Source organism: Antedon mediterranea, chromosome 7, assembly GCF_964355755.1.
Source record: "Antedon mediterranea chromosome 7, ecAntMedi1.1, whole genome shotgun sequence".
Lineage (NCBI taxonomy): Eukaryota > Metazoa > Echinodermata > Crinoidea > Comatulida > Antedonidae > Antedon > Antedon mediterranea.
In genome coordinates, this window is record NC_092676.1 from 4,527,622 (window position 1) to 4,543,710 (window position 16,089).

A 16,089-nucleotide genomic window follows, 5' to 3' on the forward strand; every position below is an offset into this window, starting at 1 on the left:
ATTTTGTTGGGATAGTGTCATTATTTTATTGGAATGGTTTTGAAACATGAAATTAACATTTGATAAATTATCTGTATATGTTTTTTTTTTGTATATACCTATACTTAACTACAGACTATTATTATTCAAGAAGTAACTGATCTTTCGTTGGGAACATGGTACTAATACGCAAGTGAGTTGACCAATCACAAGCGACAGGTCGGAAAACCCGTCGCGTCGTGATTGGTCAAATTACTTAAGGTTTCTTTCCCACTAAAGACGCATCACCAAACGTAAGCGCAATGTAAAGCGTGGTTCCCACTAGCGATGCAACACAAGGACGCAACGCAAGTGAATTGACCAATCACAAGCGATGGCTTATTCGCTTGTGATTGCTAACTGTCTGTAACTTCGCTTGTCATTGGTTAAAACGCTTGTGTTGCGTTTACGTCCTTGCGTTACGTTCTAGTGGGAACCAAGCTTTAGTGATTCAGCCAATCACAAGCGATGGTTTATTTGAACTGTTGCTTGTCATTGGTCGACTCGCTTACGTTTCGTCTACGTCGTTGCATCCAAGTAAAGCTTGGTTCCCACTAGCGACGCAACATACGCAACGTAAGAAAATGCCTTTCAAATAATTGTGTTTGCCTCCGCCTGCGTGAAATCAAACCTGTGATGTTTACAGCACTATTGCGTCGTCGGTTCCCACTTGTGATTACGCAATACAACACTTTGCGCCGAAACGTCGCTGCGTTACGCTCTAGTGGAAACCATGCTTTAGTGGGGACCTAGCTTTAGTTTAGTGGTACCACGATCGCAACGGAAGCGTCTCTAGTGTGAACAAGCTTATGCCTGCTGTGTGCCAGTCAATAGTAGATGTTAATACACATCTTTAGTTCCAGGTTGAAGTGAGCACTAAATATACTTTACATACTGAATATAAATCACGCTGCATGCACCAAACGGCGTACATCTCAAAACACCGCATGAAGCGGCATGATACTGTCGCAAATACATCTTAAAGGATTTATAAATTGTCCCTGGGGAGAGAAAGTGCAAATGTTATAATAAACAATCAATTTTGTTAATGTTACTTGATGTTTTTCTAATTTATCTAATTTTAAGTTTGTATTTCAGGAAACCTATTTTAAGGACACTAAAATGTATAATAATACAGTTTAGGTTGAATGTCCATTTCTCACTGAGTTGATTAGACGTTATACGCTTTTCTGTCAAAAACAATAGTGCGTTCAATCTATTAAAACGTGCCTTCTGTACTTGACTGATACCGGACTCCGGTCCGATGTCCGAAAAAAAAACCCGGTAAAATATATATATACAGTATATACAATTTGAACTGTTCACATTAACGGATTCCGTATTTCGTACAAATACCTTTTGATCGAAAGCGAAAAGCTCTGTCTACATTATTAAACTAGTTTGACAAAAAAAGTGTGATGTGTCTAAATATGGTAGTGATATGATGTCATCGTGTCCATATATGGGTACAACACATAAAGTTTGATAGTGTAGACAGAGCTTAACATAGCCCGGAGTTTCTTCGTTCACCGGACATTCGAACACCCGGTTCGAATCCATCCGAACACCCGGTTCGAATCCATCCGAACACCCGGATCGAAACCATCAACTGGACCGAATCTGGACTCCGTGTGAACGCAACTCTATTCAATGTAAATTTAACAAAGAACATTATACAATTATGTTTGTCTATCTTTCTGTAGGTAAATCTGTCAGAGGCATACCGTGGGTATGGGGTCACGCATCATTGGACACATTCCGACACACACACAATCCCGCCCAATTGCCACAGATTTTACAGCGTGTGCCCCCCCCCCCCCCCCCCCCCGCATGAGTATAACATACCCTTCCGAAGGATCTATACATCAATATAAACAGGTGAAAAGGGGGAGAGGGCGCGCGAGGGAAGTGCATTGGTACAACACTCAGGACTCAGATAGCTGTAATACATTGAACCACATGTTTATGACATACTTTATGCCTCTGTATGTAACATTATCTATCAAGAGTCTTTGTGACGTCAGCAATGCGAGTCTATATGGCCATTTAACAAAGTATAACATTAAAGATTCTAAATGGTTTTACTGAATTTAAAGAACACCGTCAGAAAAATGCTAACGTACATAATTACGGCTTTGTTTCACATTTTGCCTCGTAGCTAGATCTCATGGATGTATCAATGTTATTTATTTGCATTTTCAAGTGTTAAAACAGGATTGAAACAAAACAAATGGCTTGGATGCATTGACGTATATAAACGCGCCTGAGTCGAATAATCTTTGTTTTCATCTTTTAACTTTCTCTTTTTGAATCAGTGCATCGACTTCTAAAAACAAAAGACAATGGGATTCATTCCAATAACCTCCATACTATATTTTTCTTATGGTTGACTGTGTCTATAGAAAACTTTGAAGACTTATTTGGCCGTGTTGTCTAGTTACTAAGCGATGTACGATAAACGACACACACCAAACGTAATCAGAGCGCCGTGTCGGTAAACGCGATGTATGATAAACGACACACACCAAACGTAATCAGAGCGCCGTGTCGGTAAACGCGATGTACGATAAACGACACACACATTCTTAAATGTTAAAGTTTGTTTATTGCATGCATCAATAATCCCCACGTCCACTATTGAGCTTTCCGTTTACCACCTCCCCCGCCCCCTCCCCCTCTCCCTCCCCTCCCCTCCCCCTCCGGGGGACAACAACGGTTCGTTGTTGTCACGTATTTTCGCACACAGTAAACGCCCGGGTTGCCAAACCCACCCTGCCAGTTGCCATCCGTGCCACCCAAGCTCTTTTACCACCAGATGCAAACTGCCATTCTCCATGAAACGGTCGTCGTTTGACCGAATTGAGATTTCCATGAAGTCACTACCTATGACGACCAAACCATAAAACATTGTTGTAAATATCTCACATTGAGTTGAAATAAGTATATACTTCGTACAATGCCATTTTACTTGGAAGAGTAACGTTCGGTTTACCGTACGTCATAATAATAGGAAACTGCCCTATAGAATTTCATACCTGTTGCCTACCTAATTTTCAGAAAATTACGGACATGTTTTTATAACCTGAAGTTTCCGTGAAACAAAATAATTGAAATTGATTGAGATTCATAGGTCGATGGCCCGAATAGTATATTTATTAGTTTATCTTTGTTGAATTGTTATTTTTTATTTCTTTCTGGAAGTACATAAATAAAACCATACGTTTATGCTGGTATGGCTAATGCCCCTTGAATGAATAGACTAGTCTAAATACGTCACAAATTTGTGTCGTCACTGTTTGGCAGTTCCAATATAAGACTTCGATTGTAGGCTGTTTAATAATCATTGAATTGAGCTCAACCATGACACAAGGCTCTCACTTACGGCCGCCTAAAAAGGTGATTGAAACTCTACGCAGCTCTCCGCAGATACTGCGCAGAAAACTCTTCAGCGATGTTACGACGACACACATCCAGACCGAAAATCGCCCTAAAGCTGTTTTTGACTTATTCTACTTGGGACAAGAAGAAATAACAACATTGCAGCTATCACAAGCAATTACGGCGGTGCGAGGGAAAACTATGCAACGACAAAGAACGAAAAATGGTTTGAAATCGACAAAATGTAAATTACGCATTTACGATAGCAACGTCGTCGTCAACTCCGTAGATGGTTGCGACAGAGTAATCGAACTGAATAAAATTGCGTACTGCGCACTAGATCAGCGTTTTCCGTCCGTCGTGTTATTGATTGCTCGTCAACCTATGACAGATAAGTTGTTTGTACACATGCTCTTGTGCGGCAAAACTGAAGAAGCTACTGATGTTGTAAGAACAATGGAACTGACATTCCAGGATGCTTGGAAGAGACACGTAGAATTAAAAACAAACAACAATGAATATGGAATGGTAAGATATCAGCTAGCAGCAAATTCCGGGTTCGAATCTGGGTTGCGATAGTTTTTTTCATTCTCAAAGATTTCATCATTTTTACTGCAATTTATATCAATTTTCAGTATCGCTAATGGTGGGCGGTTTGGGGTTCTATTTATATGAAAAGGCTATCACGACCACAGATTCGAACCCGGAATCTTCTGCTTCATATGCAGGCATCCTACTACTAGGCCCCCAGAGCTTATAATATGTCAGTTTTAATAATAGTCTTGACTAAGATTAATTGAAGTACCATTATAAAGGGCGAAAGTCTCTCGGCCTGTCAATCCTTCTGTGTTCACACGCAAAAAGTTAATCGTGATTTATCCTGATCCGAATCATATCAGAGTTACATCCGAGTGAGTGCTCGGTTAAACCTTTGCGTCGTTAACTCCGATGTAACTCCGATAGGTTTGAGAGGTAGGTACATCCGATGTAACGCTATGCACACACGTCTGAACGCAGAACAACTTCGTTTCAAGGAACGGAAGACTGCGTCGTTTTGTAAAACAATAGAACATCATAAAACAATTTAACGGTACGGCCGTCTTCCGTTCCGTGAATCGGAACCAGTGTGAATGTGGCGTTATTGAGTTTATTCAACTTCGGTGGAAAAGATATCGTGTAAAAAGGTTTTGCATTTTATTGTTAATGTGTTTGATAGCCTTATTTGATCGTTCGCTTTTTGTTCGAATTTCACTTTAATGGTAAAAAGATAATCCTGGCAAAGTTAATATTTCTTTCTTCTTTCTTGTGTCGTTTTACGAGCGCCTTTTCTGGATTAAGTTGTCACTTTTAATGGTTTAAAATCTTCGTTTTGATGGCAAAGTTTTTGTTTTCTTTTAAATATTTCAATGACTTATATCAGTAGACATGTGATGAGTATAATAGTTACATATATTTTATGATCACCTTTTTAAAATTTAGATGTCACTTTAATAATGCTTTTGAATCTGTATTATTATGGCAAAATTTTTGTCTCAATTGTACACCTATGCGAGTACACTTATATAGTTTACGAGCCCCTTTTATGGATGTTGTTGTCAAATTGTAATGGTTTTAAATAATGCCAAAGTTGTCTTGCCTTTTTTAATAAAAGCACTCGTTTTTATCAGACCTAGTATATGTTATATAATGAATAACCTCAGGTGGATTAGGTTTGATTCAGTTTTAATGGGTTGAAATACCTCCAAAAATATTATCTAATTTTAGTTTACGATAATCCTTTGGAATGCCTGTACACACGCAATTGTTGTAATACCGTGAATGTGGAAGTTGCGAAAAAGTAAAACAGGCAATCAGCAGCCCTTTTAGTTTTCGTCAGTGCCTACACAGGGGCCTAATATTTATAATAAAAAGCATACTTTTACTTCATTGATTTTATGTACATGTATAGATATAGTGCCTTTTTAACTACTTTATTTTAATTTATTTATATTTATTTTAATGTTTTTACAAAAATGTATGTATAATATATATATATATATATTTGTATAAGGTACCAGAATGAATAAATGTGGGTGACCCCGACGACAGAGAAAAAAAGACCGTTTATAATAAAATCAACGTTAGGCCTAACATCACTGTCCAAAGCCCTAAGGAAAAGATAGACTATTTTGTTTCTTCCATTAGGCCTACCACTTTTTACAAACCCGCGCGATGTAGGCCTTCCTCAAAGTATTTAATTCCTCGTTTGTGGTCAAAACCCGACGTTACCGTGTTTCCTCCAGAGTCTAAAGTGACAAATTTCCTGATACTTTATCAATGTTTAGTAGGCCTATCAGTTTACCCAGTCGATGTAACGGTATCCCGTTCAAGGCCATGTACAGTAATTTCCATATATCGAATTTTGATCGATCTTAGTTCCGTGAACTGCGAGTTCACAACCTGGGAATTCAATCAACCGCAAAGTCACACAAACAGATCACATTGAATAATTCCACTAGGCCAAGTGGGAGGGTGATTCATATAATACTTTTAAAACAAATACATTAAGTGTTTTCTATAAAAAATCTGTCTTTAAAACAAACATTTTTGAATGATCAATCATTATCTTATTATGATTAATCAATTATTATTATTTTTTTTTTTTTATACCTTAATCTTCCGACCGTAGAAAAAAATTCCATTACAACAATTAAACAAACCGCGAAGGTTAAATCTGGCAATGCGGCTTAAGTTTAGTTGTTTAAGAATTAGCTTTGGTTGACTGTGCTGCTGTAATTATTATGTAATATCAGTAGCCGCCCAACATAAACATCCAATGTTTAGCCCCATCCCCCCATTATTCATTCATATATTTGATATTGTTATAAGGTATATAGGTATAAGGTATTCATAATCCAATAATCTTAACTGGGGAAATTTGGATTTGGGATTAGGCCGCCTGTAGGCCCTATACGGACCCACGGCAGCCAGACCCTCTCAGATCAGCACATCGGGAACAGACGATCCTCTAGCTCTTTTCGAATACAGTACTGTGCTAATGATTAGGGGATTAGTTCCGGACCTACGGACCTATACAGACCAACGGCAGCCAGAGTAGCCGACCATAAACAGTACCCTACTCAGATTAGCACATCAGGATCCCCTAGCTCTTTTCAAATACTGTTAAGTGTAGACTAAATGTTCGTAAACTACATGTACTAGATGGCACGCTCGCTTCGCTGGCGTACCATCTAGGTCCTGCCCACAGATGGTTCTCGAATACACAGTATTTTCCAGCGAGAAAAAAATGGTGATTTCAAATGTACGTACTGCAGGACTATAATACATTGTCGTTTACAGAATCGAATAAATATACACGATGATTTATGTAGTCAGCTAAAATTAGCACCCTGGGAATTACTTCCGAGAGAGAAACAAAATGAGTCAATTTTTTTTATTTGGACTCATTTAAACAAACGCAATTTGTGTTTTGTATGTAACATTAAGGGTTGAGGGATGTATGCCTAGATAGACGGGAAAGGCTTTATACCGTACGTCTGGCTGATATGCACTTTCAATATTTTTTAAAGCATTGATTAAATTAAAGCAAAGATTGATCAATCTCGTTAGCCCTATTCACAATTAAAAACAAGAAATACCATTGCCTAAAAGTCATTCATTTAGTAATGACCTGCCGCCATAGAAGACTATTTAACTAGCACCAGTTCAGAAAGCACGCAGCCTATAATTTATGTTTTCATTTTACACTGTGATGATTTATTGTTGAACATTATGTTTATTAATTAAAAATAGTACGCTCAGATATTATGATTTATATTTTGCAAATGTCAAATGTGTTTACTTCAATATCGTACGCGTAATCAAGTCGATTTGATTAAGTTGTGAGAAGTCGATACAGCAAGTTCATTGGACTAGGCCCAGGCCTACTAATCATACCTCAACTGTGTCATTATCGAAAAGCGCAATCAATATATATGAACATCAAACGAAAAATACTCGTTATCTCGATATTTGTAGCCTTTTGCTGAGTCTAATTCTTCTTTTAAATATTTTTCAGAACTCAAATGAAACGTTGACAAGGAGAAAGCAGCTAATTACTTTGGCTGCCATTGGTAACAACTCAATGCTGACGTCAACCATTGCGTGACGCGCGCAACTTAAGTCGACCAATCAAGTGTTGTTTTTTTACGATACAGCAAACGAAGCAGCAAGGCTGATTTGCTATGCAAGTTTTTCCAAAACTTTTTTTTCGGAATGTTGTGTGACGTAATAAAGAACATTTTGAGCATTTCTACTCCATGTTATGAGGAATATGTAGTAGGATTATGCCTACTGTAACTGAAGGCGGGTAAAATAAATGTCATGGATGAACTTATAGCTGGAAAGGTCATGGATAATGTGGTAACACTACCAGAAGTTAAAGAATTACGATGAAAAAATCTAATCTGGAAGTTGAGTATAGACGACCTAATATGAAAATGCTAATAATTGTAGGCTAGGCCTAGCGGCCTATCAAGTGAATTGTCGTATGCAAAATGGTCACAATCAATTAATTAGGGTCGGGAAGTAGGCCTAAATTATGGAATCAACATCATACCTTGAGATGATTGTGAACTTAACGTTATAGGCCTACAACAGCATACATTGGGACATTCATTTATATTTGTTAAAATACAGGCAGACAAGAACACATTTTAAAACACAAAAGAGGATTTCAGATGATTGACACGCACACCTGAGGTGATTGACTATACCACCGCGCGTGAAAGGCGTTACAACAATCAGAAGAACAATAACAGTACGAGACAATGTGGTAAACATATACCTTTGAATTTATTGTGAAAGGACAGTGTAAAACGGAATAACTTGCTGACTATACGGTTCTTTTTGTATATTATTATGTATTGTTATCTGTTATCTGACGGTCAAGGATTGCTTATACAAATGCAAATTGGTCAACACAATCACTGGTCAATAATGACCAGTGTAAAGATCAATATTTTATAACAAGTCGATTTGATACTTACACTGATAACATATTTCAGCCTTTCGTATAGTAATAGGCCTACGGTAGATTTTAAGTCTATTTATCGTAATAGTTTAAAATTAGCTACACTTATTGTATTGTATAAAGCATTATATTGCATTTAAAGATATATTGTCCTCTAAAAAATATTTTTTTAAATGTTGTTGTAATGTCACACAATTATTATTCACTTTAACCAAAAACAGGATCGAAAAAAACAAATATTTTCCTGAAAAAAATGTAATTTAAAGCAAAACATACCTAAATTGTCTGTCAAGCCAAGAGTTTTTGGTTAAAATTAACCGTTTCCTTTGTCTTTTTATAAGTGAAATAATTACGTTTGATTCACAAAAGTGAATAACTTTACTGCAAAATGGCTTATTTAAAATCTGATTTTATTAATCTATATTTTTCATGTTTTTTTTCTTCATTTTTTTGGTTTTTAAATTTGCATATTTTTAAAACAAAAACAATTTTGAGGCTGAAAACAATTTATTTCTGAAGGGAAAAGCCTAATTAACTGGTAACATGCTTTAAAGGGATTCTTTAATATGCCTCTTAATAACTATTTTTATTTAAACATTGTTATGTTTATTAGCCGTATTGTTTACTAATATAAATATTGATAATATATTTGAAAAACTTTTTCTGGTAAGCGAATAAAAGATATCATTTTTTTCAGTAATGAATGGTTGTATTCTGTGTCTCATGTTGACGTCACTACATCGCATACGGTATACAATTTAAATTTAAAAAGACAAATACAGAGATGTATGATAGCCCCTGAAAGTCCCGATGTGGGACTTATTTCCAATGGGGTCCTCAATAACAAATTTAGAAAAGACAAAAACAGAAAAAAAAACCAACAAATTACAATACATAAAACATACTTAAGCATATACTGGTACATTCAAAATATTACTTTACTGTTGATTCATACCACGGGCTAATTCTAAGATCCTTCAAAATAACAAACTGTTTGTCGTTGCTATGCGTAATAATAGTATAAATTTATAAAGCTCTGTCTACATTATCAAACTTTATGTGACAAAAAAATGTGATGATGATGGTGTCATATCACTACCATATTTGAGCACTTTTGTTTTCTAGTTTTCGTTTCTAGTTTGATAATATAGACAGCGCTTAAGAGAAGATTTTTTTCGATTCGATTTGACGACACTTCAATGAAGCACTGTATCCCAATAAGTATCAAAGCGATTGTCAAGTGGGAAGTGAATCATGGACAGAATTGTAAATGCTGATATTAACTCATGAGCTAGGCCTATATCATATCTTTCAATTTTTTTTTTGGCGGCCAGGTCGTGTCCCATCTGGATCCGCTTATGATTGACTATGGTCTGGTTATTATAAACTCAGAGCTCACATAGGGTATATAGTTCAATAATTGAGGTAGGCCTATCCCGAGGGGGCCCCGGAGGGGGCATGAGAGATGAGTAATACAATCACTACGGATATGTTGATAGCATTACTATGTAGACCTACAGAAAAGCTAATTGTTGTACTATTTTTTTCTTATTGAAGTTCATTGAAATGTGCTGATTTACATATATAAAAATGCCTTCCATTTCGGAGCCGCTTGCGCGCGCTTTTTATCGTTTTTTACCAAAAACAATATAAACTGTTCTCCAACTCAAAATTGGATAGTGTTTTTCTTTTATTTTGAAAATGCTTTTGTAGAATGAAGAGTGACTGAATAAATTAAAGAAGTATTTCTGTGACATTTCTGAAACGGGAAATGAATAGTATATCGCCCTCTATTTGAAGTAAGTAAGCAATTCTTATATTCTTTGCTTGCACGGTAGAGTGGATCTAGATATCGCTTGGATAAGTAATGGAATGTATTCTAAGGACAAAGTGTTTATCATTAATTTAATTTATCAGTGAACCATAAAACCTGGCGACTGATAATAATATAGGTGACGGTTATCTAGCTTGCACTGAAAAGGGAGAAGTCGTGGATAAAAAACCTCTTTTTGTTGCCTTACCTGAACACATAGCAGAGGACGCGTCGGTGTGTTCACAAAACGGAGGATCCACTGATGACAGTGCAAGTACATCTAAGAACCTCGGCTCAGCAGTAAGCGCAGGGCGCGTAAAAGTAAGTTTTTCGAATAATAGAGTTAGCCCCAGCCCTGAATCGTTGGAAATGTCAAGGAACCCTGGCTTTGAAGAAGTGGAAGGCATACCACTAAACGAGAGATCGAGAAAAAGAAGGGATTCTGTTGACAGTGACGAAATGACGGACAGGTCTCACCGTAGTAGTTCTCGTCCGACCAGTAATACAAGCATGAATAGGGAACCCACTGGGATATCCAGTTCTCGCCCTGGAACCAACGTAGGGATTTCCACTTCTCGTCCCACAAGCATGGAATATGAACCGGTCCCTTCAGCAAATGGTGGTGGAGGAGGAGGCTATGACCCAGCAGCCTCCATTAAAAGATGGGAAAGTATTGAAGATGTTGGAATTACAATTCATCAGGTAAGTTTAAAAAAATATATTTTTATTTAAATTATGAAATAAAAAAATTATGATTTTAAAGACGTATATGTGTGAAAATGAAGATTAATAAAATAAGACTTTGAATATGACATTTTGCAGTTTTTCACTTCCGTAGAAAAAAACCAAAAATGTTTACTCTTATAAAAAGACAAAATAAGCAGTTTTAAATTAAAATCAATTGTTGCTTTAAGTTAGTTTTTTTCAGGTAAATACATTTTTTGTTTACATTTTTGGTCAATATGAATAATATGTGAAAAAATGACATGGCATGGCATATATTAAAAAGTTAAAAATCAGGTGGGGATAATTATCTTTACTTGTTAGTGTCTGTAAGAAGGTGTATCCACCTATCCCATCCAGGGTGGGGAGTGCTAGGGGCATGACTTTTGGCAACCTAAAATGAAATTACGGACTACTTTTTGATATTTATTTTTGACAGACTATGTTTACGCTCCCGTTAAAAAAAATCCTAAATCCGCCTCTGCATACCTCATGTTCAGAACCCCACTCCTTTTCCCTGCATTTTGCATTCACCCCTGAACTGTGACATTTACATAGAACACACCCTACTTTTCGTTATTAGTAATCAACATGGTTTATTGACATGATATGAGTAGGCTACGATGACATGTAATCTAATCTCTGTGTTTACTATAATAATATTGAATTGTATGCCTGTGTGTGATTACTATTGGGTTTATTCAGTTAACCATGAACAGTTTTTCTGTGCCCTTTTATTCTCCTATTTTACTAAATTCAATAGCATAAATATTTTCACCAATATACAGTACACTTTCTCATCTCTATCAAGACCCTATTTTTAGTACAAAAAAGGGTGTCAAAGATAAGAATGAAATACCATATTTTTAGTACAAAAAAAGTCTCAAAGATGATAATGAACCCAGAATAATTGTTACAAATTAAACATGGTGTTAGGAGGGTTGTTATGCTTGGCTCCCAGTAGAATGCACCGCAAGACATAAGCGCAGTGCAAGTAACTCGACCAGTCACGACACGATTCAAGGCCATAGCGAGAGGTTAAAAACAGACGAGGCAAAGATGCTTTAAATATAATTATATAAAATATGACGATCTGTGCTGGGGGATTGGGGATGGGTGGTGAAAACTGAAAATTTCAGGGAACCTTGCTGGCTACGGCCCTGGGATTGATGGTCCATCGCATCATCTTGTTGTATACAGTAAGAGTGAGAACCAAACTTAGACCTTATTGTATTTCATTCACAAACCTAAAAACCATTTACAAATAAAATATTTATTATCCTCCATGGTTTCACCCCAGACCTCTTTTGTGGAAATACAGCCCCCAATAATTAAACAGTATTTAATATTATATTAATTTTATATTGAACAAATTCCATAAAATGTATGTTTAAAACTCCACAAGATAAAATATTTACATAAAAAGATGATGACGCTAACTAATTTTCTTTAATAATAATAATAATAATATCCTGGATTTATACAGTGCCTAATGTTGTGAAACTTCATACATAAAATAATACGATAAAAGAGATTCCAGCCATGCCAAAAAAAAAACCAAACCAATAGGGGATACACCTTCGTCACTAACCAGATATATTGTCCTTAAAAATTAATATGTTTTTTTTTTTAATATGCCATTTTAATGTCACATAAACATGATCACGGAATCAAGTAACTTGGTATCTCGCTTATTTTTTAGGCTGCTCGGGATGGAGATGTCGGAGTTATGCGACGATTGCTCCAACAGGTGTCTACCAATAAGAAACGAAGGATAAACGCACTTGACGAGAATAATTTAACAGGGCTTCATTACGCCGCTCGGTACAACCACTTGCCAATCGTCATGGAACTTGTCACCAACGGGGCCAGTAAGATATTCATTTTTTTTTAAATTAATTTTTATTTTTCCAAATCGTTGATTTCCCTTCTGCTATGATTTTAACAATATATAAATTGTCCTTTTAAGAAAAAAATACAATTTAAAAGTAATCAAAAATGAGAATTTTATAGATTTTTAAAGAGAATTTTAAACATAAAATCCTTTTAAAAAAAATTGATGAAAAATATTGATTACCAAAAAAATTATTATAAATTTATTTCCCTTTATTCTTTTATTTCTGGTTTTGCTTCGTACATATAATTACTATTCAGATTTTACATAATAATCTGTCAAAAATTGTGGGCTGATAGATCTTCCTGTATCCTGTTGAAGTACAGTTGATAATTCATCAGTCCTTGGCCTTCATTGAGGATGTGGCTGTGAACACAGCTTATTAATGGCCAAATCATATCCTTTTATGCGTTTAATAATGTTCCTTAATTTGTGCTACGTTTAAAGCCTAATAATGTATTCTAGAAACACTAAACACACGGTTGAGAGAGATGATTCCTGTAAGGACACAAACATGTACATAATGTTGATATGAACTATCAACCTGATATCAAACAGCTTACAAATATTTTGCATTGATTTGTGTAATTTGACTCTTCCTAATTGCGCATCAGGGATTTTGCAATTTGACCATATTATGCAAATGAAGGAAAAATAATATAAGGCTGCATGTATTACAAAATTATTGATGAGACAAACATAAATTACAAATCACATATTTTTCAAAATCTTGAATGAAATGATTTTTCCTACATTTGAGATAATTTTTACTATTTTAGTACATTACTAATGAACACAAATCTCTTTATTCAAATTCTTGTATCCATACCCGTATATATATTTTGTGTGCAAACAAGATCTACTGTTAATTGACCAAAACAAATATTTCCTTTTCTGGTACGTTTTATTTACAAATTACAATATACTATGGTCAGTCAACATTGACCTTTGACCTCATATAACTATATTATTTTAATTCATAAATTATGAAGAGATTTGATTGTGCAAGGATATTTATACAATATTATTTTATTTATTAAAATTAAAGATATATAAAACAATTTTAAAATTAAAAACTTCATATAAGACCTGCTGAAATGCTAAATATTAATTTATGTATATGGTACATGTATGTTGAATTTCTTATATTTTAATATTCATTCAAATTGAAGCTAAAGAAACAAATTTAAAATTAAAAACAATAATTAAACATACGGTAGTTAATTTCATATAAGATCAGCTGAAAATGCTAAATATTAAAATTGATGTGCTACCTGTATGTTGAATTGTTTATTAATTAAAATCTAAGCTATAATTAAACAACAAATAACAATAAATACACTTCATATAAAATCAGCTTTAAATGCTAAATATAAAAATGTATTTATTTATAAGCTACAGTACCTCTATGTTGAATTTCTTTTTTATTATAATATTTATGAAAATGTTATTTTTGTACTGCAACAAGAAATAATATACATATCTATTGAACCCAAATCTAATCTGGGAAAGAAGTGTTAAAAAAATCAATTCTACTAACTTGGTTTCTATTATTTAGTAGCCTACGTTTTTGGTTTTTAAAATAAATATAACTACTGCAAAATAAAGACAATTCATTGTTTTTTCATTTACTTAAGATCTTCACAAACCATGAGAATAAAAAATACTAAAGCTGGCTTTATTTAAAATCATCACTTTTATAAAATACTGCAAAATAAAGACAATTCATTGTTTTTTCATTTACTTTAAGATCTTCACAAACCATGAGAATAAAAAATACTAACGCTGACTTTATTTAAAATCATCACTTTTTAAATTCATTCACTTTTTAGACATTCACAAGCCAGGGGATGACGGCTTAACAGCCCTGCACTTTGCAGCTCGTTACAAACGCACTCGCATCTCCGAAGCGAGGTCAGATGGCGAATTATCAAATGAGGTAAGGTTGATCCACTTGTCGGATTGTTAAAGCAAATCTTGGTTTTTTTATGTTTTTAGATGAATCATAGATTTACTGTATAGTGTTTCCCCGAGTGTTTCTTGAACTTCTTAGTTTTTACTTTTACTGTATAAAATGTAGACCTACATGTCCATTCTTAAAGCCTGTTATTCGATGCAATCTCCTACGTGAACATTGAAATGTTAACGATTTACAGGAAAAGTTACTCGCTATCTTTATCATTTCAACTTGATCGTCTTCAAACGATCGTCGTTGAACTGTTAACGATCAACGACGATAGCGTCGAATAAGGTCAACAGGAAAACAGGCTTTAGATAAGTTTACAAAACTTGATAATTGTGCCATTATATTTATTATCATTATAAATCCAAAGGCAAATTACCGAAAAAATGACAATGCTGTTGGTGTCAGTGGCTGGATCTCAATGGAGATACAAAATAAAATAAGCACTGAAAAAATGACAATGCTGTGGGAATCAGTGGCTGGATCTCAATGGAGATACAAAATAAAATAAGCACTAAAAAATGACAATTCTGTTGGTATCAGTGGCTGGATCTCAATGGAGATACAAAATAAAATAAGCACTGAAAAAATGACAATGCTGTGGGTATCAGTGGCTGGATCTCAATGGAGATACAAAATAAAATAAGCACTGAAAAAATGACAATGCTGTGGGAATCAGTGTCTGGATCTCAATTGAGATACAAAATAAAATAAGCACTAAAAAATGACAATTCTGTTGGTGTCAGTGGCTGGATCTCAATGGAGATACAAAATAAAATAAGCACTGAAAAAATGACAATTCTGTGGGTTTCAGTGGCTGGATCTCAATGGAGATACAAAATAAAAATAAGCACTGAAAAAATGACAATTCTGTTGGTGTCAGTGGCTGGATTTCAATGGAGATACAAAATAAAATAAGCACTGAAAAAATGACAATGCTGTGGGAATCAATGGCTGGTTCTCAATGGAGATACAAAATAAAATAAGCAAAAAGCTATATTTTGTCAACATATTTAGAATTTTGCTTTGTGTAAATAAATGAATGAATGAATAATCAAAACGATAAAGTAAAAAAAAAATTTGGAAAGTTTTCTAAAACAGCCAGAAACAAAGCTTTTATTTTATAAATATTTTTATTGGTTCTCCATTTGTATTTAGCGAAGATTCGGAGGTTGGAGTTGACCCAGTAACTCAGGATATACACACACCTCCCATGGGACTGTGTATAAATGATCTTTAAGATAAAAATAAAGGATTTTATGAAATGCAAATTTTAAACTTATCATGCA

At 34.8% G+C, this 16,089-nt stretch overlaps 2 protein-coding genes across 3 annotated transcripts in view; both read left to right on the forward strand.

Moving 5' to 3' along the window:
• The first annotated feature begins 3,374 nt into the window (after window positions 1–3,374).
• On the forward strand, window positions 3,375–9,111 carry LOC140054337 (uncharacterized). Its single transcript, XM_072099287.1, has 2 exons — window positions 3,375–3,924; window positions 7,454–9,111. Exons 1-2 carry the CDS (start codon window positions 3,379–3,381, stop codon window positions 7,541–7,543), a joined length of 636 nt encoding a protein of 211 aa, XP_071955388.1. The 5' UTR covers window positions 3,375–3,378; the 3' UTR covers window positions 7,544–9,111.
• A 1,147-nt stretch (window positions 9,112–10,258) lies between these two features.
• Window positions 10,259–16,089, forward strand: part of LOC140055632 (transient receptor potential cation channel subfamily A member 1-like) — a 29,471-nt gene continuing 23,640 nt past the window's right edge. For both annotated transcript variants that reach the window (XM_072100974.1, XM_072100975.1), the window contains exons 1-3: window positions 10,259–10,922; window positions 12,646–12,814; window positions 14,670–14,776. In XM_072100974.1, the coding sequence (XP_071957075.1) occupies window positions 10,590–10,922; window positions 12,646–12,814; window positions 14,670–14,776 (609 nt within the window). In that variant the 5' untranslated portion in view covers window positions 10,259–10,589. The remainder of the gene's footprint in view (window positions 10,923–12,645; window positions 12,815–14,669; window positions 14,777–16,089) is intronic.